This window comes from Rhinopithecus bieti, unplaced genomic scaffold, assembly GCF_001698545.2.
Source record: "Rhinopithecus bieti isolate Rb0 unplaced genomic scaffold, ASM169854v2 scaffold_9670, whole genome shotgun sequence".
NCBI classification, from domain to species: Eukaryota; Metazoa; Chordata; class Mammalia; order Primates; family Cercopithecidae; genus Rhinopithecus; species Rhinopithecus bieti.
In genome coordinates, this window is record NW_016806180.1 from 1487994 (window position 1) to 1513090 (window position 25097).

The following is a 25097-nucleotide window of genomic DNA, read 5'->3' on the forward strand; positions in this document are numbered from 1 at the left end:
AAAAAAAAAAAAAAAAAAAAAAAAATTCTTTTTTAAGATGGTGTCTCCTGTCACCCAGCATGGAGTATAGTGGTGTAATAATGGCTCGCTGCAGCCACAAACTACTGAGCTCAATTGATCCTCACACCTCAGCTTCCCAAAGTGCTAGGATTACAGGCATGAGCCACTGTGCCTGACCCTATTGTAACAATTGATAGAATTTGAATATAGACCATGGAATGTTAACGTTCCTGTTTTTTTTTTTTTGTTGTTGTTGTTTGTTTGTTTGTTTGAGATGGAGTCTCCCTATGTCACCCAGGCTGGAGTGCAGTGGCATGATCTCAGCTTATTGCAACCTCTGCCTCCCGAGTTGAAGCGATTCTCTAGCCTCAGCTTCCTGAGTAGCTGGAACAGGCGCGTGCCACCACGCCCTGCTAATTTTTGTATGTGGCCAGGCTGGTCTCTAACTCCTGACCTCAAGTGATCCACCCGCCTTGAACTCCCAAAGTGCTGGGATTACAGGCATGAGCTACTGCACCCAGCCCTCATTTTATTTATTTTGTTTAGTTTTTATTTGAGACTGAGTCTTACTCTGTCACCCCGGCTGGAGTGCAGTGGCACGATCTTTGCTCTCTGCAAACTGTGCCTCCCGGGTTCTAGTGATCCTCCCACCTCAGCCTCCCAATTAACTGGGACTAGAGGCATGCACCATCATAGCTGGCTAATTTTTGTAGAAATAGGGTTTCATGTTGGTCAGATTGGTCTCAAACTCCTGACCTGAAATGGTCCGCTCACCTTGGCCTCCCAAAGTGCTGGGATTACAGGCATGGGCCACCGCACCTGGCCCAACTTTCCTGATTTTGATAATTGCACTGTGATTATGTAAGAGAATGTCTTATTTTCTTTTTCTTTCTTTTTTTTTTTTTTTTTTTGAGATGGAGTCCAGCTCTGTCCCCCAGGCTGGAGTGCAGTGGCGCAATCTCAGCTCACTGCAAGCTGTACCTCCTGGGTTTCACGCCATTCTCTTGCCTCAGCCTCCTAAGTAGCTGGGACTACAGGCGCCTACCATCACACCCGGCTAATTTTTTGTATTTTCAGGAGAGACGGGGGTTTCACCATGTTACCTAGGATGGTCTAGATCTCCTGACCTCGTGATCCGCCCACCTCGGCCTCCCAAAGTGCTGGGATTACAGGCGTGAGCCACTGTGCCCGGCAGAGACTGTTTTCTTAGGAAATACATATGAAATGTTTAGGGGTAATGGAGCATCATATCTCCAACTTACTCTTTGTTGTGGAAAAAAGTATTATATGCTTGCCCATGTATATATAGAGGGAAGATGATAAAGCAGATGGGGCAGAATATAAAACTTGTGTTGAATCTGGGTAAAGGTTATGTGGGATTTCCTTGTGCTATTCTTGCAAGTTTTCTGCAAGTTTTTGAATTATAATAAGTTAGAAAAGTATAACTGAATTGGTGTTAAGACTCGTGACATAGGCTGGGTGCGGTGGCTCAAACCTGTAATCCCAGCACTTTGGGAGGCCGAGGTGGGTGGATCACGAGGTCAGGAGATCGAGACCATTCTGGCTACATGGTGAAACCCCGTCTCTGCTAAAAATACGAAAAATTAGCCGGGCATGGGGCGGGCGCCTGTAGTCCCAGCTACTCCGGAGGCTGAGGCAGGAGAATGGCGTGAACCCAGGAGGCAGAGCTTGCAGTGAGCTGAGATCACACCACTGCACTCCAGCCTGGGTGACAGAGTGAGACTCCGTCTCAAAAAAACAGAACAAAACAAAACAAAAAAACAAAAAATTAGCTGGGCGTGGTGGCTGGTGCCTGTAATCCCAGCTACTCCGGAGGCTGCGGCAGGTCAATCACTTGAACCGAGGAGGCAAAGATTGCAGTGAGCCAAGATCGCACCAATGCACTCCAGCCTGGGCGACAGGACGAGACTCCGTCTCAAAAAAAAAAAAAAAATGATTCTTGACCCAGCTCACCAGCATAGTTGGTTAACTTTTCTGTGTATCCTTGCACAATAGCTTTTAAACCAAAATGCTTAATTGTTCCTTCAAATTCTGGGATTCTTCAGATTGCAGAAGAGCCTACAGTAGGCTTGAAAACAACTGTGTTTTAACATCAATGGGAGATCAAGGAAAATTTCAGAATTTGCAGTTCAGTGGGAAGACTGAACAACTTTGCATTTCTACTTTAATAGTGTGGTTTCATGATGGTTTTTGAAGAACTGTAAATTTAAAAAATATCAGATAAAACCATGTTCAAAGAAAGTCATTCTTAAAAACTGCTGCCATATAGATTATTTTCAAAAATACAATTTTTTCCTATATGCTTTATTGGTACAGATTAGAGGATAGTTCAAATTACTGCTTGGCTTTTGAAATAGCTGAGATTACACTTGTTTTATTATTTGTGGTTCAAATATAAAATTTTTAATGTTAAGCCTGTTTACTACTTTTCTTTCTTAAATATTTTTCTGACTTTAATAGTATTTTTTGCCTTTTTTTGTGTTAAAGAAGCCTGGGCAACATAGTAAGTATAAAAAAAATTAGCCAGGCATGGTGGCATGTGCCTGTAGTTTCAGCTGTTTGGGAGGCTGAGATGGGAGAATCACTTGTCTGGGAGATTGAGGCTGCAGTGAGTCATGATGGTGCCACTGCACAAGACCTGCCTACAAAAAATAAAACAAAACAAAAACTTAAAAACCAGAGAAGAAAACAGTTACCCGTAATCAATATTCATTCCAGAAGTAACTGCTATTAATTTTCTTGGGCCGGACGCGGTGGCTCACGCCTGTAATCCCAGCACTTTGGGAGGCTGAGGCTGGCGGATCACGAGGTCAGGAGATCGAGACCATCCTGGCTAACATGGTGAAACCCCATCTCTATTAAAAATACAAAAAATTAGCCGGGCATTGTGGTTGGGCGCCTGTAGTCCCAGCTGCTCGGGAGGCTGAGGCAGGAGAATGGCGTGAACCCGGGAAGCGGAGAGGCGGAGCTTGTAGTGAGCCGAGATTGGACCACTGCACTCCAGCCTGTGCGACAGAGCGAGACTCTGTATCAAAAAAAAAAAAAACTATTTTCTTTCTGTAGTTTCAAAAATATGATCGGCATACACTTATATACAATTTAACCATGCTTTGTTCACATAACACGTCATGCACATCTTCCCACATCATTAAAAATTCTTTATCATTGTTTTTAAACTTTTAATAATATTCCATCATATGGTGTATAACAATTTGCTTTTTTCTGAGTTATTTTGAAGGCAAGTAACTAACTTATATTGGTTGTAAGATAGGGAAGATACAGAAGATGAATATTTTAATCTATGCAGTTTACAAACAGAAGTAATTGGACCTCTTTTTCTTGGTCCTTAATTTCTATTATCTTTTGAGAAACATTATTTTAAGAAAAGCTTTTAAAAGTTACATTATCAGCATTCATTATAGTAAAGAATAAACGGCTGGGCGCGGTGGCTCATGCCTGTGATCCCAGCACTTTGGGAGGCCGAGGCGGGCGGATCACAAGGTCAGGAGTTCGAGACCATCCTGGCTAACACGGTGAAACCCCGTCTCTACTAAAAATACAAAAAATTACCCATGCGTGGTGGTGGGCGCCTGTAGTCCCAGCTACTCGGGAGGCTGAGGCAGGAGAATGGTGTGAACCCAGAAGGTGGAGCTTGCAGCCGAGATTGTGCCACTGCACTCCAGCCTGGGCGAAGAGTGATACTCCGTCTCAAAATAATAATAATAATAATGATAATAATAATAAGCCTGGAAGTATGCTTTTCATATGAAAAGGATCCTACCTGATTCTTAAATGTTAAGTTTTTTTTTTTTTTGGGAGATAGAGTCTTGCTCTGTTGCCCAGGCTGGAGTGCAGTGGCTCACTGCAACCTCCGCCTTCTGGGTTCAAGTGATTCTCCTGCCTCAGCCTCACAAGTAGCTGGGATTATAGGCATGTGCCACCACGCCCAGCTAATTTTTGTATTTTTAGTAGAGATGGGGTTTCACCCTATTGGCCAGGCTGGTCTGGAACTCCTGACCTCAAGTGATCCACTGTCCTTGGCCTCCCAAAGTGCTAAGATTACAGGCATGAGCCACAGTGCCTGGCCTTTTTTTTACTTTTTTTGTTTGAGACAAGGTCTCGCCCTGTTGTCCAGGCTGGAGTGCAGTGGTGCAATCTTAGCTCATTGCACCTTTGATCTCCTAGGGTCAAGCACTCCTCCTGCCACAGCCTCCCTAGTAGCTGGGACTACAGCCACATGTGCCCCAATGCCCAGCTAATTTTTTTTTTTTTTTTTAATTTTTAGTAGAGACGGAGTCTCACTATATTGTCCAAGCTCATCTCGAACTCCTGACCTCAAGCAGTCTTCCTGCCTCTGCCTCCCAAAGTGCTGAAATTATAGGCATGAGCCACCACACCTAGCTTGGAATTTTATTGCTAACATACATAGTTTACAGATATCTTTCTCAAATTGAAAAGTTATAAATTTGGCTGGGTATGGTAGCTTGAAGCAGGCTTGCTTGAGGCCAGGTGTTCGAGACCAGCCTGGGCAATATCTTGAGACTCCACCTGATTCTCTACTTTTTCTTTCCTTTTTCTGATTTCTCTGTTCTTTGAGGGTAAGATTATGTTACCAGACTACATACACTTTTCAGTAGTAGCCAGCACAGGGCTGGGTACATTCAATGAGCAAGTGAATACATGAATATACAAAACACAACCAGAACCTTAGAAAATGAGAACCGGGTAGGACTGTAAACATATGCAGAGAAACACCCATCATAGGGGCAGGCTGGCTTCAAGTCTAGACCCTGGTCATCTCACAGTGAACTAATGGTACTTAAACGGAGCCCTGACTCCCACGCCAAGCAATGTGAAATTGTATCCTTGACTGTCTCAGGTAATATTTAGAGAAGAAGAGTGTTATCAAGAAAGACAATTGAGAAACAACCTGTATGACCATACAGGGGATTCAGCAGGTAAATGGGGTATAGCCAAACAGGAGAATTCTTTGTAGATCTGGCCGGGTGTGGTGGTTCATGCCTGTAATCCCAGCACTTCGGGAGGCCGAGGTGGGTGGGTCACCTGAGGTCAGGAGTTTGACACCAGCCTAACCAACATAATGAAACCCCATCTCTACTAAAAATACAAAATTAGCTGGGCATGGTGGCACATGCCTGTAATCCCAGCTACTTGGGAGGCTGAGGCAGGAGAATCGCTTGAACTTGGGATATGGAGGTTGCAGTGAGCCAAGATCGTGCCACTGCATTCTAGCCTGGGCAACAAGAGCAAAACTGTCTAAAACAAACAAACAAAAATAAAAGAATTCTGTGTAGATCTTAAAGATGAGTTTGCGGCCAGCACAGTGGCACACGGCTATAAGCCCAGCACTTTGGGAGTCCAACGTGGCAGAACTGCTTGAGGCCAGGAGTTTGAGACCAGCGTGGGCAATATAGTGAGACCTCATCTTTACAAAAAAAAATTTTTTAATTAGCCTGCATAGTTATGCATCCCTATAGTCCCAGCTGTTTGGAGGCTGAGGCAGGAAGATCACTTAACCCCAGGGATTCAAAGCTGTAGTGAGCAATAATCATGCCACTGTCCTCCAGCCTGGGTGACAGAGTGAGTCTCTATCTCTTAAAATATGTGTGTGTGTGTATTTAAGATTTCCACTTGGCAGATATATGAGTTTAGGGATTTTGAGATTATATACTTTACTCCAAAAGTATGTAAGATAATGGCCAGGTGCAGTAGCTCATGCCTGTACTTCTAGCACTTTGGGAGGCTGAGGAAGGAGGATCATTTGAGCCCAAGAGGTTGAGGCTGCAGTAAGCTAAGATTGTGCCACTGCACTCCAGCTTAAGCAACAGAGTCCTTTCTGGGGTGGGGGGCGGGAAAGTATGTAAGATGAATCATACTTGGATTTAAATCTTTAGGCATTCTGTTTTTATGGTGGGTAGGAGACTCAGGACAAAAGGCACCGCTTTTAAGGTCAGGAATTATAATAATATATTGGTTACAGAAAACTGGAAGTGATACATCAATTACAATAAGTATGAAGCTATGATTTGACCCACAAATTTCTGAGCATTGTCCATAATATAGTCCTAGTTGTGTGGATGTTAGTCTTGCTTGATTTAAATGTCCTGGAATTGCATCTGTTTTTAGGTCAGTTCTTGAAATTAGTAATTATCTCACATTAATATGCTTTTATTAGTCATAGAATTATTTAACTGATCAGAAAACAAGTATGAATAGTTGAAGGCTGTTCCTTTCTTTGAGTCTTTTTATAGTTCTCCAGCTATTAAGGATTCCTTCTTAACAAAGCAGACTTTGTGTTGATGTAAGTAAGAGGTTCACCCATGATTGTCTATAAATAAATTACACCTTTTCTGGTGGTATAACATCATCCTGATTTAGGTATGTGGTGGGGTCTCAAACTTCAAAAATGAATACCTGAAATATTTATATATTGCATTCATCTGAAAGGAAGCTACTAGTAGGCCCACTCAAAGGATTGTTAACATCTCTTATAATTTCATGTTTTGGCAGGTAAACCTAGCCTTTAAGCAACCTGGAAAGAGGCTAGAGCACCAAGGAATTAGAATTGAATTTGTAGGTCAAATTGGTGAGTTTTAAAATAGTATTACTTCTTTTTCTTTGATAACTGAATTTGAAGAAGGTTGGATTTTGCACTGAAATAATTGAATTAGAGCTTAGCTTTGTAGAAGGAAGGAATTGATTTTGCATAATAAAAGAGAGGACTGACTTTATAACTATATTAAATTGTGTTTCTTTGACTTGTATGAAATAATATTTATCATTTCATGATATATATGAAACTACCGGCCTTGAAAAATAATTCAAGTAAATTAGTTGACCTACTGAAATTTTGTCTGCCTACATTTTCACCATCCTTATAATTAGCAGCCTCACCTTCATTCTTCATCTTCTAATTACCCATGCCATTTGTCTTCCTGATCTAGTGTGTGCCTATAGCCAGACTCACCTGTGTCAACACAAAATTCCATGTCAGAAGGAAAGGTGTAGTTTCTTCTTGACTTAGATCAACTTATGTACATTTCCATACATTATTTCAGACACATGCTTTATTTACTAGGGAGTTCAACTGTATATACATCTTTCTATACTGCAGATTCACAAGAGAAAAGAAAATATGTCTTTATAATACTGTCTACATAACTAGGCTTAAAATTTAGCTAAGTTTCACTGTACATTTTTAAAGTATCAGAATTGGAATGGGTAGATATTTGTTTATATATCTATTCTGACTGAGAGTGTACTTCTATGTCTATTCTGACTGAGAGGCAAGTTGTAGTAATTGATAGTTAGTTTTAGTCTTTTTGTGTTTTGTAATTTTATGAAAGCAATATATTTGCCTAACTAAAGCAAAACAGAATTTTGCCTTGTCTGGGGAAGTTCAAATAATTGCTGGTAATGTGTCAAATGGCTTCATATTGGGAGAGACCCAAGTACATCAAAGGAATGAACTCATTTTTAATAGAAATTTTCATTGTGCTATGCCACTTGACAAAATCTTTTATGCCTACATGAAGTATAATTATAAAAAGGATAATGGAATTCAGAGCATAGGTCTAGTTTATTGGAGATAAACTCAATAATTCTTTTGGTAAAAATTGCGTTTGAAGTAGACATTTGGGTTTTATTGAAATGGATATTAAATAATTGGTCTTTCTGCCTTTTAAAATTTTTAGAGCTTTTCAATGACAAGAGTAATACTCATGAATTTGTAAACCTAGTGAAAGAGCTAGCCTTACCTGGAGAACTGACTCAGAGCAGAAGTTATGATTTTGAATTTATGCAAGTTGAAAAGCCATATGAATCTTACATCGGTGCCAATGTCCGCTTGAGGTATGAATGTGTATTATAAACTGTAAACAGAATCAAAACCAGAAAGTAGTAACTACTGTTGATACCTTATTTGAACCTCTAATTATAATTCTAGATTGGAAGATTTAAGATTTTTTAAAATTCTGTCACATACTTTGGCTAATGCTGATTTGAGGTAATAGAGCGTTCTAACATTATAGAGTTAGACAACATTGCTATGAGACATTTCAGTTATACACTTCCCTGGTATGAATTGTCCCTTATGTACTTCATTTGTCATGTAAACTGAATTGCCTTCTAAAACCACTAGTTTCCCAGAAAATCTCATTTAGTATATGGTTCAGAAGTAATCTGGAGTACCAGAGAGGCTCTGATACATCTAAAATGACACAAGTAGTGGATGGCAGAACAGGAGTAGGAACCTAGTTTTCTAACCTCTCAATTCAGTGTCCTTTCCCTTCACTGAGTCTGTATGCAGGAAGCCAGGGATGCCTCAGAGTCCAGGGCATTTGAGGATATTAATCTGAATGCATCAGGTCCAAGATCCTGCTTTCTCTGTTTAACTTGGCATTATCTATCTGGAACTGGGTTTGACAACCCAAATTTCAAATAGCAGTTCCTTAAAGAAGTGATCTGGAGAGGTTTCCTCAAGTAGGCTTGATGACAGCCCTCCAAACTCATCTGTAAAGTATTTACACTATTCTTAAAATTGAACTTTGTATTTTTTTTTCATGTTAGGGGCATTAAAGAAAATTGGAACTCCTTTGTGAAGTAGTGAAGTAAGTTGATCCCAAAGGAGGTCCAGCAAGGAGAAGGCTTAGTTGCGGTTAATGTTTGCTGATTTAAAACATGAAAATTTATTACAGGTGATTTAACTCAACTTCTCTTTTAACTTTGTAGGTATTTTCTTAAAGTGACAATAGTGAGAAGACTGACAGATTTGGTAAAAGAATATGATCTTATTGTTCACCAGCTTGCCACCTATCCTGATGTTAACAACTCTATTAAGATGGAAGTGGGCATTGAAGATTGTCTACATATAGAATTTGAATATAATAAATCAAAGTAAGAACCTTTCTCAGATAAGTTGTTCAGGGAAAATTCAAAAATTAGCTTTTCAGGTCTTTGTCAATTGGTCAAAGTAAGGATAGAATTGACTGGTGTTAACAGATCAACAGGATCTCTGAGCTAAAATAAATTTTAGGAGTTTGGTCTGGCTTCCACCCAGTAAAGGTGTCTTTTATGTTCTATTGCTGATGAATATCTGCTTGGCCACTTTGTGTAGAGGATGTCACCATCTCAGAAGGCAGCCAATCCTTCTGAGGATAGAGTTTATCTTACTGGCTTGACATTACCCCATCCTGGCCATCTCTTTTCACATATTGGCACCTTTACCACTTAATCACTGTTAATGTCCCCTTGTATATCATTCCATGGGGGGAGGGGGAAGGTATATATGTTTATATATGTTGTATTTTTGCAAAACTGGCTCATACTTTGTGTTTAATGCCTTTTTAAACTTTATTATGGGAAATTTCAAGCATATACTAAAATATTTGAACAGTACACTGAATAATATAATGAATCCTCATGTACCCATTGCCCAGCTCCAACAGTTATCAACACACAATCCGGTTTATCTGTATTCAGCTCTCATACTCATCATGGGTTATAGTGAAGCAAATTCCAGACATTTAACCCATAAAATTTTATATCATTTTATCAATTAAATTATATATCTGGAATTTGCTTCACTATAAATGGGAAGTTGTATTATTTTATACATGGACTAAGATAGTCTCAGAAACATTACTTATATGAACAAAAGATTGCCATTTAAATGCCCACTGGTATTATAACAGTTAAATAAATTATGGTCCGGCCATACTGTGGAATGCTAAAGAAGGCTTAAAAAGATTGAGGCCGGGTGCAGTGGCTCATGCCTGTAATCCCAGCACTTTGGGAGGCCAAGGTGGGCGGATCATCTGAGGTCAAGAGTTTGAGACCAGCCTGGCCAACATGGAGAAACCCCATTTCTACTGAAAATACAAAAAGTAGATGGGCGTCATGGCGCACGCCTATAATCCCAGCTACTCGGGAGGCTGAGGGAGGAGAATTGCTTGAACCTGTGAGGCAGAGGTTGCAGTGTGCTGAGATCGCGTGACCACGCTCCAGCCTGCGTGACAGAGCGAGACTCCCTCTCAAAAAAAAAGGTTGAGACATACATATTTAGTTATCCAGAAGCGCGTCCATGATATATTATTAAGTGAAAAAGTTAGCCATAAAAATAGCATGTGTAGTACTATTTCATTTCTGTAAAATACTCATGTATTTTGATATAAATAGGAAAGAGTCTGCAATGATATTCTGTTGTTAACAGTGGTTATCTGTAAAGGATGAAATTATGTATTGACTTTACATATCTCTTATTTAAATGTTATATGACAAGCTTGTTTTCTGTGTCTATTCAGAAAAAGTTTTAAAAAGTTATATATCATTCTAAATATAACTACAGTACTCTTATGTCTAAAAATATTAGTAATTCCTTAATATCTTCATACACCCAGGCAGTTTTCACATTTCCCTAATTGGCTCACAGATATCTTTCTTTTTTCACATGCTTTGTTCAAATCAATATCTAAACAAGGGCCACACATTGCGTTTGGTTGTTTGAGCCTTAAATTTTTTAATTTATAGGTTTCCCTTCTGTTTTTTTTAATTAAAGTTTGTTTGTTGAAGAAATGGATGTACCCTGTATTATCCCCTTCCTACCCCAGTCTTTTGTTACTTTATTTTTATTGGTTGTCACTCCCAGGTTTATATCACTGAAAATGTAATACATATGGCCTTCAGAATCTTAAAATTATATTGTTGATGAAATTATCAAATAGTTTAGGACCTGAAACTTACCACTGAAGCTTGCCTTCAGACTGACATAATTTTACACACACACACACACACACACACACACACACAGAGTTGTTTGTTTGAGTTTTGCTCTGTTGCCCAGGCTGTAGTGCAATGGCGTGATCTTGATTCACTGCATCCTCTGCCTCCTGGTTCCAAGGGATTCTCCTGCCTCAGCCTCCTGAGTAGCTGGGATTACAGGTGCCCGCCACCATGCCTGGCTAATTTTTGTATTTTTAGTAGAGACGGGGTTTCACCATGTTGGTCAGGCTGGTCTCAAATTCCTGGCCTCGTGATCCACCCGCCTTGGCCTCCCAAAGTGCTGGGATTATAGGCGTGAGCCACTGCATCCAGCATATTTTATTTTATTTTTTTAGAGTCGGAATCTCTGTCATCCAGTCTAGAGTGCAGTGGCACGATCTCAGCTCACTGCAACCTCTACCTCCTGAGTTCAAGCGATTCTCCTGTCTCAGCCTCCCGAGTAGCTGGGGTGACAGGCATGTGCCACCACACCCGGCTAATTTTTGTAGTTTTAGTAGAGATGGGGTTTCACCATGTTGGCCAGGCTGGTTTTGAACTCCTGACCTCAGGTGATCTGCCCACCTTGGCCTCCCAAAGTGCTGGGATTACAGGCGTGCCCGGCCTGACATAATTATATTAATCAACTCTTCAGATACAATTTTGAGAGCCAAACCTGGGAGGAGGCTAAAAAGTCCTCTGGATATTATAGGGATTCCTGAGTTTATTACCACATCATTACAAGGTATGTGGGAGCGACCTTTGGTTATTAGATATAATAACAGCAGACTCAACCCATGTAGGTAGTCTCTTTTACTTTGTCTTTGTGGGCAGATGATTTATGTTAGCTGCACTCTTGTAGAACTTGAGTAATAATGACACCAAACTCTGTGTCTTTTAATTTTGAAAATATCTTCATATGCCAAATATTTCAAGCATTTTTTTGTGTGTGTTTGTTTTGAGAAAGAGTCTGGCTCTGTCACCCAGGCTGGAGTTTAGTGGCATAATCATGGGTCACTGCAGCCACAATCTCCCAGGCTCAAATTATCATCTCACCTCAGCCTCCTGGGTACCTTGGATCACAGGCATGTGCCACTAATTTTGCACCACCCAGCTAATTTTTAGAAGAGATTACATCTCACTGTGTTGCCTAGACTGGGTTCAAGAGGCCCAAAGTGCTGGGATTACAGGTATGAGCCACTGAGCCCAGCCGGAACAGTTACCCAGGGTAATTATTCTCTCTGAGGTAGTAGAAGTTTGATTCCTTATTTGCATAGTGAAACGATGAATACTTTTTTCAAAAAAAGAACACTAAACAATATGAATAATCAGAAAGGTTTTTTTTTTTTTTTTTTTCTGGTGAGCCAAAGTTTTATTTATTCATTTGAAGTATTCTTTGATGACATACAGGCCTAAGATTCCTTGCCGTAGTTCTTAACTACTGCACAATTGCAGCCGACCACTTTACGGGGTTTCCCCTGTCTGTCAGTTTTATAGAGGCTTACACATTCCCCAGTTTCTTGTCATCAACTGGGGTTCAGCACAAAGGGCCTCCACCAACTTAACATACATGGGCTCATCACAATTAGATGCAAGCACGCAAAAATGAGCTTTGTGCCTGTCTAAGGCTTTGGCAGCTTTGCAAACTCCACATGCTAGGCCATCATGGATGAGGGTGGTCTTCAGCACCTCTTGTAAAGCCACTGTGCCCAGCCTCAAAATGGTATTCTTTTTTTTTTTTTGAGACGGAGTCTCGCTCTGTCGCCCAGGCTGGAGTGCAGTGGCCGGATCTCAGCTCACGGCAAGCTCCGCCTCCCGGGTTTACGCCATTCTCCTGCCTCAGCCTCCCGAGTAGCTGGGACTACAGGCACCAGCCACCTCGCCCGGTTAGCTTTTTTTGTATTTTTTAGTAGAGACGGGGTTTCACCGTGTTAGCCAGGATAGTCTCGAACTCCTGACCTCGTGATCGGCCCGTCTCGGCCTCCCAAAGTGCTGGGATTACAGGCTTGAGCCACCGCGCCCGGCCTCAAAATGGTATTCTTAAATAATTATACTAAAATGTCTATCAAAGTCTTTTAGGACATAGTTCACTCTTTTGCTTGTTTTAAACTGATATTTAGTGAGATGTTCTTCCCCAATAGGTATCATTTAAAGGATGTGATTGTTGGAAAATTTACTTCTTATTAGTAAGAATAAAATACAACATATGGAGTTACAGCTGATCAAAAAAGAGATCACAGGAATTGGTNCACGGCAAGCTCCGCCTCCCGGGTTTACGCCATTCTCCTGCCTCAGCCTCCCGAGTAGCTGGGACTACAGGCACCAGCCACCTCGCCCGGTTAGCTTTTTTTGTATTTTTTAGTAGAGACGGGGTTTCACCGTGTTAGCCAGGATAGTCTCGAACTCCTGACCTCGTGATCGGCCCGTCTCGGCCTCCCAAAGTGCTGGGATTACAGGCTTGAGCCACCGCGCCCGGCCTCAAAATGGTATTCTTAAATAATTATACTAAAAATGTCTATCAAAGTCTTTTAGGACATAGTTCACTCTTTTTGCTTGTTTTTAAACTGATATTTAGTGAGATGTTCTTCCCCAATAGGTATCATTTAAAGGATGTGATTGTTGGAAAAATTTACTTCTTATTAGTAAGAATAAAAATACAACATATGGAGTTACAGCTGATCAAAAAAGAGATCACAGGAATTGGTAAGTTGAAAAGAGTATATAAATTATTATTTTAGTTGACATTTTAAAATCTTAAAATATTGTTTAAACATAATTAATTTGATATCCACATTGAGTACTAATTTTGCTAGTTAATATTACTGGCAGTAAATTATTTAATGCTTTTTTTAAATTAATTTTGATGTCCGGAATTTATTTTTTATAAAAGTTAATTTTGAATAGGTAATAAATTCACATGGTTCAAAATAAAATGTAAAAGAGTATACAGTAAAAAGTATCTTATTTCTGTACTCTAGCTACTCATAGGTAATATGTTTATTATAAGTTTAAAAATCCTCAGTGGAGCAGGTCAAAACTCCTGTGCTGATCAGTAGTGGGATTGTGCCTGTGAATAACCACTGCACTTCAGCCTAGGCAATAGAGTGAGACCATTCCAAAAAAGAACAAAAACCAAAACTTTCCAATTAGTTATTGTGTATACAGGCAAGTACCTATATATAACACAAACCCTTTTTTACTTAAATGGTGGTATATAATGCATACTTTGCTCTGCCACTTAGTAGTGCATCTTAGAGAACTTTCCATACCAATGTGTAGAATACTTTATTTCTTTAATAGTTTTCCGTTTTATTGATACACTAGAATTGAACCAGTCTGCTGTTTGTGGACATACAGGTTGTTTCCAGTCTTTTGCTATTACAAATAATGTCATTTTGCACGTGTGCAGACATGTGTGCAAGATAAAATCTTAGAAGTGGAATTCACGGGTTAAACAGTATATTTATTTATAATTCTTCCACCCTTTTTGTGGCAAACAGGGTCTCACTATGTTGCCAAGGCTGGTCTCGAACTCCTAGGCTCAAACTGTCCTCCCACCTCTGCCTCCCAAAGTGTTAAATGATTACAGGCATAAGCCATAGCACCTGGCCATTTATAATTTTGATGCATGTTATCAGTAAGTCTTCTTTAGGGATTATACTAGTTTGCATTGCTATCAGCAGTGAATGTAGGAGAGTGCCTCTTTTTCCCCCATATTCTCATGAGCACAATGCTGTAAAAACTTTTAGCCAGTTTGATGGGTAAGGGGGGAGATACTCCATTGTAGTTTTGGGATTTTCTTATGGATTCTTTTCCCTCACTGCTTTATTGGGGTATACTTGGCAAATAAAATTTTATATATTCAAGGTGTATGATGGAATGTTTACATTATGAAATGATTATTACAGTCAAGCTAATTAATATATTCCATTGTAGTTTTAATTTTCAGTTTTCTTATTGAGGATGAACATCTCTTCATATGAATAAAAACAATTTTTATTTTCTGTAAGCCGTTCATATTCTTTGCCCCATTATCTATTGGATTATTATATTCTTTTTCTTACTTATTTGTAGAAACTATATATTAGAGAAATCAATCCCCCTCCACCCTTCTTTTGAGACAGGGTCTCACACTGGCGCCCAGGCTGGAGTGCAGTGGTACAGTTACAGCTCACTGCAGCCTTGAACTCCTAGACTTGAGCAGTCCTCCAACCTCAGCATTGTGGGTAGCTGGGACCACAGGCACATGCCACCACACCCAGCTAATTTTTTACTTTTTGTAGAGACAAGGTGTCACTATGTTGCCCAGGCTGGTTTCAGACTCCTGGACTCAGCGATCCTCCTGCCTCGGCATCCCAAATTGCTGGGTTTACAGGTGTGAGCCATTGTGCCCTGAATTCCTTTTTCTAATATTAAGGGTAGCAAAAATTTCCCTTGCTTGTCTTGTTTGTGGTGGTTTATGCCATGTAGAAGTTATTGATGTTTATGTAGTCAGATTTATCAATTTTTCATTTTATGGCCTCTGGGTTTTATGCCATGGTTAGAAAGGTCTTTTTCACATTGAAGTTCTAAAATAATTTTCTGTGCTTGATTCTACTGAAGTAATACATTGTGGTTTAGGGATTTTGTTTCATTTTTAAAATTTTAATTCATTTGAAATGTGTTGTGATATAAGAGGTGAGGTATGTATCACCTTTACGTTTTTCCAGATGGCTGACCAGTTGTCCCGATAGCATTTATTGGTTCATCCCTGCTTTTTAATTTTAATATATAAACTTACTTTGTCCTTTAACATTGTTGGTTTTTTTGCTGAAAATAATTCTAGGCAACACTTTATAAGAATTTATAGTCAGTATTCATAATTTAAAACATCTGTGGATTTATTAATATTATTTTATTTTTAAATACAATTCTTACCCAAGGCATGATCTGAAGAGGTCCTGAGAACATGTACCCCCATATGTGATTTCTTAATCTCCATGTTTCTACTTGCTAGTAAATTTAAGTGATTTTAAAATCACTTCAAATTCTCCTTTGTTGTTTAAAAAGAAATTGTTGGCCAGGTGCAGTCGCTCACCTGTAATCCCACTACTTTGGGAGGCTGAGGCGGGCAGATCACTTGAACCCAAAGAATTCGAGACCAGCCTGGGCATCATGGTGAAACCCTATCTCTATCCCAAAAAATGCAAAAATTAGCCGGGCATGATAGTGCACGATTGTAGTCCCAGCTACTTGGGAGGGTTAGGTGGGAGGATTGCTTGAGTTCAGGAGTTTGAGAGCAGCCTGGGCAATATATTGAGAACCCATCTCTACAAAAATTGAAAAAAAAAAAACCAGGCATGATGGTACACACCTGTAATCTCAGCTACTTGGGAGGCTGAGGCAGAAGGATTGCTTAAGCCCAGGAAGTTGAGGCTGCGGCGAGCCATGATTGCACCACTGCACTCTAGCTTGGGTGACACAGTGAGACACCATCTCTAAAAAGAATAATGTAGTGGAAAAATAAGAAGGCATAAGGCTAGTAATTATATTCTGGAATATTTAAATTAATATTATTTACATTATTGCACTAGGACCCAGTACCACAACAGAAACAGAAACAATCGCCAAATATGAAATAATGGATGGTGCACCAGTAAAAGGTAACACACTTTTCAGTTACTTCTTTTATGTAGTGCAAACAGCAGTGTTCATGGCAGTTTTGTTTGTGTTTATTTAGTGTGAAAGTATCTTTGAATTCTTAAAACCATTCTTATAATGATAGCTTTTAAGGTCATCTTTGTATAGCTTCAAAGAAGACTGTAATTATACTTCCTAGTCTGAAATAAGGTTTGATTTTTCAGTTTCAATTTAGGATTTAGTAGAGATAGTTATATGTATCTATTCTCTAGTTTTGAATTTGTAATATTTTCATTGTCTTTTATTATACAATAGTTCATCTTTATAAATCTTTTTTTCTCCTGCTGACCACAAAATGGAATATGGCTGACCTTTAATTCCTGTGGGTTTTTGGAGTCATTATAGCCCTCAAGAAAATAAGCAGTTCCATTACTAGATAATCTTCAGTATCTGAGACAATGAAGCCAGTATTTATTATTTTAAATTTATGTCTGGGTTTTCTTCACTGTTTGTACTTACATCACAAGGTCAGTACCATTTATTAAGTGCCAAGTGTAGATGAGGCAATGTAGTGTCAGGTGCTCTAAAACTCTTTGAGCTAGGTGGTTGGGTCCCTTATATGTGTACTCTTGTATTATGCAACATTACTTTGTAAAATTCCAGCAGCCAACAGTTTTTATGTAAAATGGCGAGTTTTATATCTTTCAGCAAATTGGTATGCCTGAGAAAATTATTACGTAAAAAATATTCAGGCCAGGTGCAGTGGCTCACGCCTGTAATCCCAACACTTTGGGAGGCTGAGGTGGGCGGATCGCTTGAGGTCAGGAGTTCAAGACCAGCCTGGCCAACATGGCAAAATCCTGTCTCTACCAAAAAATATATAAATTAGCTGGGTGTGATGGTGCATGCCTGTCATCGCAGCCACTTGGGAGGCTGAGGCAGAAGAATCGCTTGAACCAGGAGGTGGAGGTTGCAGTGAGCTGAGATCATGCCACTGCGCTCAAGCCTGGGAGACAGAGTGACACGCCATTTCAAAAAAAAAAATTCAAGGGCCGGGCACGGTGGCTCACGCCTGTAATCCCACCACTTTGGGAGGCCAAAGTGGGTGTATTGCTTGAGCCCAGGAGTTGGAGACCAGTCTGGGCAACATGGCAAAACCCCATTTCTATAAAAAAATACAAAACTTAGCCAGGCATGGTGGCACGCACCTGTGGTCCCAGCTACTTGGGAGGCTGAGGTGGGAAGTTCACTTGAGCTCAGGAGGCAAGGTTGCAGTGAGCCAATATGGCACCGCTGCCATCTTGACAGAGGGAGATCCTGCCTCAAAAAAAAAAAGAAAAAAAAGAAAGCTGGGCGTGGTGGTTCACTCCTGTAATCCCAGCACTTTGGGAGGGCAAGGTGGGTGGATCACCTGAGGTCAGGAGTTCGAGACCAGTGAGCCTGGCCAACATGGTGAAACCCCATCTCTACTAAAAATACAAAAAAAATTAGGCATGGTGGCAGGCGCCTGTAATCCCAGCTACTCGGGAGGCTGAGGCAGGAGAATTGGATGAACCCAGGAGGTGGAGGTTGCACTGAGCCGAGATTGCGCCATTGCACTCCAGCCTGGGCGACAGAGCAAGACTCCCATCTCAAAAAAATAAAAAAAAAAGGAATATGCAAATAATTACCCTTAGGAAAACAGAAGCAATGAGAATCTGAGTAACAGTCTTTTTGGTAATAAAAGGATGTCATCATTCTGTCCGTTTTTAGCTTTGAATGTATGAGTAACAAGTATTCAAGAATTTATACACATGATTAGAAATTATGGTAAACTTCATGAAAGAAGATAACAAAACAACTTATAGAGCACTTATCTGTTGGCACTATTTGAGTTCTTTAGGTATATTAACCCATATAGTCCTTACACATTCCTTGTGAATACTATTGTTATTCCCCATTTCACAGATGAAGAACTTAAACAATGAGTAAGTGATTTGTCCAAAGTCACACAACCAATGAGTGGTTGAGATTTGAAGCCAGGTATTCTGACTCTGGAACAGTAGTTCTCGTCTAGGGGCAACTTCACTCCAGAATGAATGTTTGGTGTTGTCTAGAGATATTTTTTGGCTGTTACATTTGGAGAGTACTACTGGTATCTAGTGGGTAGAGGCCAGGGTTGCTGCTAAACATCCTACAAAGGATAGGACCCTCCCCACAACAAAGAATTATTCAGCCCAAAATATCAGTACTGCTGAGGAGAGAAACCCTGGTCTTTGTTATTTTTGCATCTTGTGAGGATGTGAAGCATTACTGTCAACTCTATAGTGCTTAGTTCTACCTGTTATGTGACTATATTTAATCATCTTTAGAATTAAGTGGAAATTCCTTTTCTTTCAGGTGAATCCATTCCAATAAGACTATTTTTAGCAGGATATGATCCAACTCCAACAATGAGAGATGTGAACAAAAAATTTTCAGTAAGGTACTTTTTGAATTTAGTGCTTGTTGATGAGGAAGACCGGAGGTACTTCAAACAGCAGGTATGGTGTCACTTAGGCTGGTATTATGTTCTGCGGCAGATCTAAAAATACCTCAAAAGCGCTCTTCTAAGCTTAATTGTACTGAGTGAGTGGGAGTTTCTAAGTAAATGAAAACACGGTGGGTATGACAGATAAAGAAGTAGAGGAGAATAGAATCCTATGATAGATCCCTCCCCAATCATTCTTCAGTACTCCAGAATGAGCTATAATTTTTCAGGGCTTTTAGTTTTCTCTTACAAGTTCTTTTGCTTTTGTTTTTTAATAAAAACAATACCTGCTGCTTATTTAGAAAAAAAATAAGGCGGCCAGGCGTGGTGGCTCAAGCCTGTAATCCCGGCAATAAAGAACAAAGAATGAAGTAAAGGTCAGCAGAATTTCCACCACCATTGAGACTAATGTATGTGTGTTTAGATCATATTATGGATACTGCTTTTTTTCTTACTGTTTTTAATTTTTTTGTAGAGATGGAGTCTCACTATGTTGCCCAAGCTGGTCTTGAACTCTTGGGCTTAAGCAATCCTCCTGCCTTGGCCTTCCAAAGTGCTGGGATTATAGGCATGAGCCTCCGCACCCAACTGTATTCTTTAATTTGCATTTTTACTTAGTAGTGTCTTGAATATCTTTCTCTTATCAACAAATATACATCATTATTATTATTACTATTTTTATTTTTTGAGATGGGGATCTTCCAAGCAATCCTACAATCCCAGCTACTCAGGAGGCACAGGCATGTACCACTGTGCCCTGCTGATTTATTCCTTTTTAAACAATTCTGTTATAAATGTCCATGAGATGACTGAATTCTAATACTTTTTTTTTTCTTTTTTCTTTTTTTTTTTTTTTTGCGACAGAGCCTTGCTCTGCTGCCCAGGCTGGAGTGCAGTGGTGTGATCTCAGCTCACTGCAACCTCCGCCTTCCAGGTTCAAGCGATTCTCGTACTTCAGCCTCCCAAGTAGCTGGGATTACAGGTGTGTGCCACTACACCAGTCTAATTTTTATATTTTCTTTTTCGTAGAGACAGGGTTTTGCCATGTTGGCCAGACTGGTCTCAAACTCCTGGCTTAAAGTGATCCACCTGCCTTGGCCTCCCAAAGTGCTGGGATTACAGGCATGAGCCACTATGCCCAGCCTCTATTACTTTTTTTCTTTCTTTTTTTTTTTGGAGATGGAGTCTTACTCTGTTGCCCAGGCTGGAGTGCAGTGGTGCGATCTTGGCTCACTGCAACCTTCACTTCCCAGGTTCAAGCAATTCTCCTGCCTCAGCTTCCCGAGTAGCTGGGATTACAGACATGCACCACCATGCCCGGCTAATTTTTCTATTTTTAGTAGAGACAGGGTATCACCATGTTGACCAGGCTGGTCTTGAATTCCTGACCTCAGGTGATCCGCCCGCCTCAGCCTCCCAGAATGCTGGGATTACAGGCATAAGCCACTGTGCCTGGCCACCTCTGATACTTTTTTTAATATAAAGTGTTCATTACAAACTTGTTCTCATTTGAAAATCACTTAAAAGTTTTTGGTGAATTTTGAATGAAGATAGTAATTAGAATGGTCTTTTGTATTCTGAATCAGATTAATAAATACGTAGTTGAATGTCAGTTGAGAGTTCAAAGCTAAGTTAGAAATTATTCTCTGCTAAGTACTGTGAAAAATACAAAAACTACCTTTTATAAACGTGATCTGTCCTCCATGTTCTCACATTGTAGATGTCTGGGAAAAAGAAAAATAATATAAACAGAATACTTAAATTATAGTTTGACAGTAATTTAGAAGAGTGAAAACCTATTCCAGTATTGCCATACTAATGCTGTATAATTAAACATAGGTAATTTATAACTTCAAAATAAATTACATGATTTTTACAATTTCAAAATCAATTTCGTATCATGGCACTATTGGAGGTAGTGTGTTATTTCCCATGTGCACTCATTTGGATGTTTAAATTCTGATGTTGGGGGAGAAAACAAACAAACCAACCCAGCCTATAATGACTTCATGAAGCAGATAATTTTAGGAATTTAGAAGAGGGAAGTTCTCAGGATGGATTGGTTAGGGATTTCAAGACTGGGGAAGATGTAGGGCGAGTTTATTTGGATTGCATTGAAGGCTGAGAGTAACTCAGTTTGGCCGATGGGGGAAGAGGGTCTAGGGAGGGAAGAGAGCAATGTTGGTAAATTGGATAAAGGTTATAGAGGGGCATGAATACCTGTTTGGAGATTTATCCTGGAGGCACTGAGAACTACTAAAGGGCAATCCAAGCAGTGTGCTACAGGATTAACCTGGTAGTGATAATAAAGGATTAGATAGAAAGGGCTCTGCCTCTCTTGCCTCTGAGGAAGCTGTTTTAATATCTAGTGACAAGAACTTGAACTTTGATGAGGGCAGTGGAACAGAAACCAAAGGATGGATTTGGGGAATTATTTAAAGTAACAATAGGACTTCTTGCCAGATTGAATTGGTGGTGGTGGAATGCATGGGTGCTGGTGATAGGGGCACTGGAGGTAGAAGGGGCAGTCAAATTAGAGCTGGAAGAAAGTGGATCAGTTAGAAAAGAGGAGGGCTTTTGTAGGGAAGAATTTAATTTTATTATGGTTAAAATTGAAGTGGCAATTATGATTTCCATGGTGAAAATTTAAGGCATCATAGAGATAAGGCATCATATCACACATTATTTGTTAATATATTGCATTTGTTTACTAGGAGATAATTTTATGGAGAAAAGCTCCTGAAAAACTGAGGAAACAGAGAACAAACTTTCACCAGCGATTTGAATCTCCAGAATCACAGGCATCTGCTGAACAGCCTGAAATGTGAACTGAACAGGAGAAAAAAAGCAAAAAACTCCTGTAACCCTTGAGATTAAGTTCAGCAGGTTAAAGATGGTTGCAGCCAGAGGGGGCGGAAAAAAGCCAAAACTCCATATATATTAGTCTTCCTTTATCTTACAGTGCTGCATTTATGATATAATGAAATGTTCTTTTCATGTATATACATTTTTAAAAGTGCTTTCTTCGAAACACTGGAACTTTCTTAAGCTGCCTTTTTTTTTTTAAACCTCCTACTTTGATGATAAGCATTCAGATATGCATCAGCGTAAACATGAAAATTTTTCATGTGAGTAGGCTGTTACTTGTAATTTTGCTTTCTTTCTGCATAATGTTGATTTTAAATCCTTCTCTCTTTTCAGGCTAATGATTACCTCTTATTCTCTACATGCAAAGAATTAAATATTTTGTGTTCAAATAAAATTAGAAAACCTGAGTGGCCCCTTGTGTCCTGCAAAGGTTTAAAACATGGCATCTCAATATTTTTGAGAACTACATTTGTTTTTACATATGTGTTTGAGAAAAGCATATGGAGTGCTTCACCGCAGGCACTTCTGAGTACCATTCCATGGCTTCCAGAATTTTATCCTCTTTGAGGTCTTCTGTGCTATGAATATTAGATTTCTTTCCCCAAGGGATTATGTGGCAGGTCATTATGGCCTTTTTTTTGGCCATATTAAGTAACAGTTTTGCTATTTTCCAGTAGTACCGCTGTGTGTTTTCTGCAATGTGGAGTTGACTTAGGTTGGCATTTTAGATTTGTTAAAACTTTTTTCCATAAATACTTTGAAACATATTTATATATTTCAATTTAAGGAATCTTTTTGCCATGTGTATGCAAATATCATTTTCTTCATAAATTCATTCTCTCTTCAGGGGAAAATTTTGGGATGGGGGACTGAGGAGGACCTGTGAAGCATGTAGTTATCTAGATCTGGGTAATTTCATGTTTATTAAACTCGAACTTTGGCTAAACTCACATTGAAACTTCATCCCGTCTCTTAATTTTTTAACACTAAATTCAAGTCATTTGTTTAAAGTCTCTAAAAAAGAAGATTGCAGTCATCCATTCATGTGCATGGGGTCTGATCGCAAATACACTAAATGTGGAGTGTAGGAACCAAAATGAAACCTGCTGTATGGCAACTACTTTCACTTACGGTTCATTGGTTTTTGTACCAATATTTTTTAATGCACTTCAGTGCAAGTCTTGTCAGTTAACCTTACTTTATGAGTAAGCTAAATAACCCAAATTACATTTCTTTAAACCTGTTTTACTGCTATGGCACTTTGATAAAATGGTCAGTAACCAGCTTTACTGGCAAAAGGGTCCATGTACCATGTGCTGGAGCATCTGTTCTACATGTGGATATCTATGAATGGTAATGTTTTCCTTCATGTAAGTGCCTATTCAGAGTTTCAAAATTTTAAAATGCCAAATATTTTCATGGTCATTTGCATGTAGTAATGTAGAAAATATTCAAAAAGATTTTGAAAACCAATTGTATTTAACCAGCCTCAAATTGTGCAACCATGATGTATAATAAAGAATTTGAAACAGAAACTGAGTTTGCTGTTTGAATCATTAATATAGCTCTATTCTCAAGTCTCATTGTTAGATTTATTGTTAAGGATAGGATTGTTCAATAGTTTAGGAAGCTGTAATTGTGATAATGAATTTTTATAAATGTTACTGGTTTCAATTTTAAATAGCTATGTAATGATTTTAATAGGCCGGTTTAAAACTGTCATATACAGGATGCCTATCCATTTTGCTCAAGACTTTTTGTAGCATAACCAATTTGAAAAATAAAAATTCAAATTTAGTATTTGGTGATTTCAGTCAAAAGTCAGCCAGTTAATTAGATGATAAACTGAAAAAGAAATTTGTGTCTTTAGTGAAGAGTTACAATGTCTAATCCACTGGTTCACAACCCTGGCTGCATATTAGAATCACCTTAGAAGCTTTTAAAAATAACCAGGCCCGGGTCCTACTCTGACCAATGAAACAAGAATCTCAGAGACTGGGCCATAAGCATTCAAAACAAAACAACCTCAAAAAAATACCTGTAATCCCAGCCACTTCAGGAGTCTGAGGCAAAAGGATCACCTGAAGCCAGGAATTCGAGACCAGCCTGGCCAAAGCAGTGAGACCCTATCTCTACAAAAAAAAAATGAGCTGGGCATGGTGGTATGCACCTGTATTCCCAGCTAGCTACCCAGGAAGCTGAGACAGGAAGATCCCTTTGAGAGGTGAAGCCAGCTGAACTTCTGGGTCGTGTGGGGACTGGGAGAACTTTTCTGTCTTACAAGAGGATTGTAGAATGCACCAATCAACACTGTAGCTAGGATTATAAAACGCACAAATCGGTGCTCTGTGGCTAGCTGGAGGTTTGTAAAATGCGCCAATGAGTGCTTGTGAAAACGCACCAATCAGGCTGGGTGCAGTGGCTCACGCCTGTAATCCCAGCACTTTGGGAGGCTGAGGTGGGCGGATCATCTGAGATCGGGAGTTTGAGACCCGCCTGACCAACATGGAGAAACCCCTATCTCTACTAAAAATACAAAATTAGGTCGGCGTGGTGGCACATGCCTGTAATCCCAGCTGCTCTGAGGCAGGAGAATCGCTTGAACCCAGGAGGCGGAGGCTGCAGTGAGCCCAGATCGCACCAATGCACTCCAGCCTGAGCAACCAGCGAAACTCCGTCTCAAAAAAAAAAAAACAAAAACCCACCAAACAGCACTCTGGCTAGCTAGAGGTTTGTAAAGTGAACCAAGCAGTGCTCTGCAAAATGGACAGCAGAATGTGGGCGGGGACAAATAAGGGAATAAAAGCTGGCCACCCCCCAGCCAGCAGCGGCAACCGGTCCAGGTCCCTTTCCATACTTTGGAGCTCTGTTCTTTCGCATTCACGATGTATCTTGCTGCTGCTCACTCTTTGGGTCCGTGCCACTTTTAATTTAATTTAATTTTATTTTATTTTATTTTTTTTTTGAGACAGAGTCTCGCTCTGTCGCCCAGGCTGGAGTGCAGTGGCCGGATCTCAGCTCACTGCAAGCTCCGCCTCCCGGGTTTACGCCATTCTCCTACCTCAGCCTCCCGAGTAGCTGGAACTACAGGCGCCCGCCACCGCGCCCGGCTAGTTTTTTGTGTTTTTTAGTAGAGACGGGGTTTCACCATGTTAGCCAGGATGGTCTCGATCTCCCGACCTCGTGATCCGCCCGTCTCGGCCTCCCAAAGTGCCGGGATTACAGGCTTGAGCCATTGCTCCCGGCCCCGTGCCACCTTTAAGAGCTGTAACACTCACAGCAAAGATCCGCGGCTTTGTTCTTT

At 39.9% G+C, this 25097-nt stretch overlaps 1 protein-coding gene across 1 annotated transcript in view; it reads left to right on the forward strand.

Annotated features, from left to right (window-relative positions):
- VPS26A (VPS26 retromer complex component A) overlaps window positions 1-23328 on the forward strand; it is a 53809-nt gene extending 30481 nt beyond the window's left edge. Inside the window, exons 3-9 of the mRNA XM_017875007.1 lie at window positions 6553-6628; window positions 7737-7893; window positions 8773-8937; window positions 13394-13500; window positions 16371-16439; window positions 18796-18938; window positions 21640-23328. Of these exons, the coding sequence (XP_017730496.1) occupies window positions 6553-6628; window positions 7737-7893; window positions 8773-8937; window positions 13394-13500; window positions 16371-16439; window positions 18796-18938; window positions 21640-21753 (831 nt within the window). The 3' untranslated portion in view covers window positions 21754-23328. The remainder of the gene's footprint in view (window positions 1-6552; window positions 6629-7736; window positions 7894-8772; window positions 8938-13393; window positions 13501-16370; window positions 16440-18795; window positions 18939-21639) is intronic.
- The last annotated feature ends 1769 nt before the right edge of the window (window positions 23329-25097 follow it).